Source organism: Polyodon spathula, unplaced genomic scaffold (assembly GCF_017654505.1).
Source record: "Polyodon spathula isolate WHYD16114869_AA unplaced genomic scaffold, ASM1765450v1 scaffolds_1116, whole genome shotgun sequence".
NCBI lineage: Eukaryota > Metazoa > Chordata > Actinopteri > Acipenseriformes > Polyodontidae > Polyodon > Polyodon spathula.
Window position 1 is genome coordinate 4970 of NW_024472601.1, and position 3448 is coordinate 8417.

The 3448-nt window shown below is 38.9% G+C and overlaps 1 protein-coding gene across 1 annotated transcript in view; it reads left to right on the forward strand.

The window, feature by feature from the left end:
• LOC121309283 (probable G-protein coupled receptor 83) overlaps window positions 1-3133 on the forward strand; it is a 3650-nt gene extending 517 nt beyond the window's left edge. The window contains exons 2-3 of the mRNA XM_041242159.1: window positions 208-812; window positions 2480-3133. Coding sequence (XP_041098093.1) covers window positions 208-812; window positions 2480-2517 — 643 coding nt within the window. The 3' untranslated portion in view covers window positions 2518-3133. The remainder of the gene's footprint in view (window positions 1-207; window positions 813-2479) is intronic.
• The last annotated feature ends 315 nt before the right edge of the window (window positions 3134-3448 follow it).

Consider the following 3448-nt stretch of genomic DNA (forward strand, 5'->3'; position numbering starts at 1 on the left):
TTGTTGGGCAAGAGTTTGTAGACGCATCGTCTCTATCAATAGTTAGCAGTACATGCAATTTGAACCAAACAGTCTGCTATCTGCAATATTAGTCTCTTTTCAGAAAAGAACACCAGTATAGCTCTGCCAGTCCACATGCGTAGCAAACCCCAAATCAATTCTTGATCCATGTTTTCCAAAATCACACCTTCTTTATCTGTCATCCAGGCAAAACAACACCCGGCAGCTGTGCCTGCCAGACTTCCCTGCTCCCTCGGACCTCTACTGCAAGTACCTGGACTTGGTCACGTTCATCATACTGTACGTGGTGCCCCTGCTGGTGATCACCGTCACCTACACCATAGTGCGAAAGAGGCTGTGGTGGCACAATGACGTCGAGGATGACACCTGCGAAATGTGGCGCCACGAGCAGAAGTCCGTGAAGGCGCTCATGCTGGTGGTGCTGGTGTTTGCCGTCTGCTGGTTCCCCCTCAACTGCTTCTTGGTCCTCTCCTCCAGCAAGGTCATAAGTGTCAACAACACCCTCTACTCTGCCTTCCACTGGCTTGCCATGAGCAGCACCTGCTACAACCCTTTCATCTACTGCTGGCTCAACAACAAGTTCCGCACCGGGTTCAAGTCCCTGCTCCAGATCTGCGCCTGGGAGAGGGACCCTGGCCAGGTCGCCCTTCCCGTTGTGTCCCTGGAGAAAGGGAGAAGGATGGCATGGCCCGAGGTTAAAGGAAGGAGGATGTCTAACGTGGATCTGGGCAGACCTCACCCATCCACCTCCAGAATGATGTCCGAGGTCCACGGTTTGGGCATCGAAATGGTTATGATTAACAATGCATTCTAAGGGAGGGCGAATCTTGTGCGGGCGTTTCTCGTGTTCGTCGACTATGGAAATCTCCACTGCGCAACCCAGGACATTAAATATATAAAGTTCTGCTGTTGTGAATCAATGTATGCTGTAGTAAGTAAAGCCCTTATGGGAAAAATGCCACTAGAGATCCTCATTATAATCCCAGTGTATTACCCTAGCTGATATAGTAGGCACCTACTGTATACACAGCAATGGCCAAAAGATTTGCATCACCTAGAATTTTAGGACTGATACACTGATACTAAATCTTATATGAACATAATTTAGACCTTGAATTCAACATCATGCAATCAAAGAAACTACAAAGTGATATCGCAAAAAAGTCTAGCAGAAGCCATTATAGTAGTTCAGTACTTCATGTTAGATTTTCAAATATCACATTTTTCAATTTGTGTCAGTTTTTCGTTAAATATACACAACACCAATTTTATTTACTTTATATAGCATCAGCCACAAACAAGCATCCCAGTGCGCCCAATAAACACAACAAATTGAATAAAAAAGAGCTTTTCAATGATAGATAATAAAAGGCCAACATTTTGGGTGTGCTAACCATGGGACAGTTAGTCCACGAAAGAGTGGAGGGGGTCGAACTACCTCAAAACCCCTTTCAACAACACATGCTAAATAACCATTCTGAAACTGAACGTTTTTAAATGCATACATGACTGTATTTACAACTCTATCAAAAATTCAGATTTTCAACAAAAAAAAAAAGATAATTTGATATCGTCTGTGGTAGTAACGGGTGTTGTTTGCAGGGTAGAGGTTATGATTTCTATTACATTTTCATGCAAAATGCAGTTTCCAAAGTTATATAGTAGGGGAGACCGGGGACAGTTGTAATCGTTTTTACATTTTGCTTCATTACTCAGAAACCATATGAGCTGGTTTTGCCATTTTTTTTATACAAACAACTTACATCTGACTGTTACAAATTCCCACTGTTTTTATGTTTGTAGAGCTAATATAAAGAGCACAATATTTCTTAAAATGAAAAGAGTTCGGTGTTACAATTGACCCCATGACCGGGGGCAGTTGTAACAGTGGTCGGGGTCAAATGTAACACTTTGTAAAGATTAACAAATAAATAATAACACGTTTTATTTGACAAATAAATATATATATATATATATATATATATATATATATATATATATATATATATATATATATATATATATATATTTTTTTTTTTTTAAACTCAAACAATGTCCAGCAATGTTTTGTAATTTGGAGGCTGTATATACACACGCAATTACTATCATTCTTATTTAAGACATTTCTTTACTGTTAAAATAGTTTCAAACCCACTTTCCGCTATTTAATAGGAATAAATGAAATGGGCCATGAACACAGAAGATAGGCTACTGCCAGTTTTCTCAACACTTATGTTGTCGATATCAACTATTTACAGCATTGTCATGCAATGCACAATTTATGATCCTGCTTATGGGGAACTGGAAGCTTGTTAACGAATCTGGAATGGGTATAAAAGATTCAGGATGACAGCTGCCTGAGAGACACGGCTGTTCTTGTGTTTAAAGGGTAGGACAAAATGTGATTACTGTTTGTGTTTGTTGTGTATAAACAGACTCATGTTCTTTAGTTTTAAAGGGAGGATTGGAGGAAGTACCTCAGCTGAAACAGAGTAACTGCCTTGTAGTCCAGCGTTCCAGACGTTTTTGCCGGCGTTGATGTTGCTGAGCTTCACTTGTATCGGTGCGCTAGGATTTCTGAAAAGCATGTTGTTTGATTATGTGGATTTGTGATGAAGTAGAAAACTAATGTGTGAACCTTGTCTGGGTAGAAAGATAAATGTTGTAAACATTACAGCTCTACATAGTCTCTCTCTTTGTGTGCTTCATTGATTTATTGTATTTTACTTAGAAGAAAGGAGACACAGTCTTAAAATTGCCCTCCTTTCTTTGTGTATTACTGAAAGACCATGGTGTGTTCATGTTTTAACTGTATGACTTGCTTGGCAATTTAAGTATCATAAGACTACTAGTATTTTAAGATTAGTTTAAAATTACTGTTGTACCACTGTCTCTCTGATTGCTTTGTTTTGCTGCTGGTTTACTGAATACATCTTTATTCATTTTAAAAGTAGCTACTCTGTGATTCCACTATATTTTATGTACTATTTCAGGTGTTATGCTACTATCATGTATTGTGTACTTCCCACTGTATTTGATGTATTATGCATTGTGTTTTACTGTATGTCATGTTTTATGCTTTTCTCTGTATTTGAAGTTTATGGATTTTCTTGTATTTACTGCATCTTGTAAAGCACTTTGTGATGGTGGTCCACTATGTAAGGCTCTATATAAAATAAAATTGCTTGACTGATTGATTGATGTGTGTTGTCCCTCCACTCCTTCCAGTGCCAAATACAAAGAACCTGAGCAGAGTTAACCTGTAAAAAGATTTAATGTGCGTTTTCATACCAGGATGCATGTAGGTAAGTATGTTAGTTTTTGTCCATCTAAAGCAGTATACCTACCCAATCAAACCTGTACTCAACAGCGGAGGTATCTATCAATCAATTTGCTTCTTCACTGCACCACTACCATGCATCTTCCA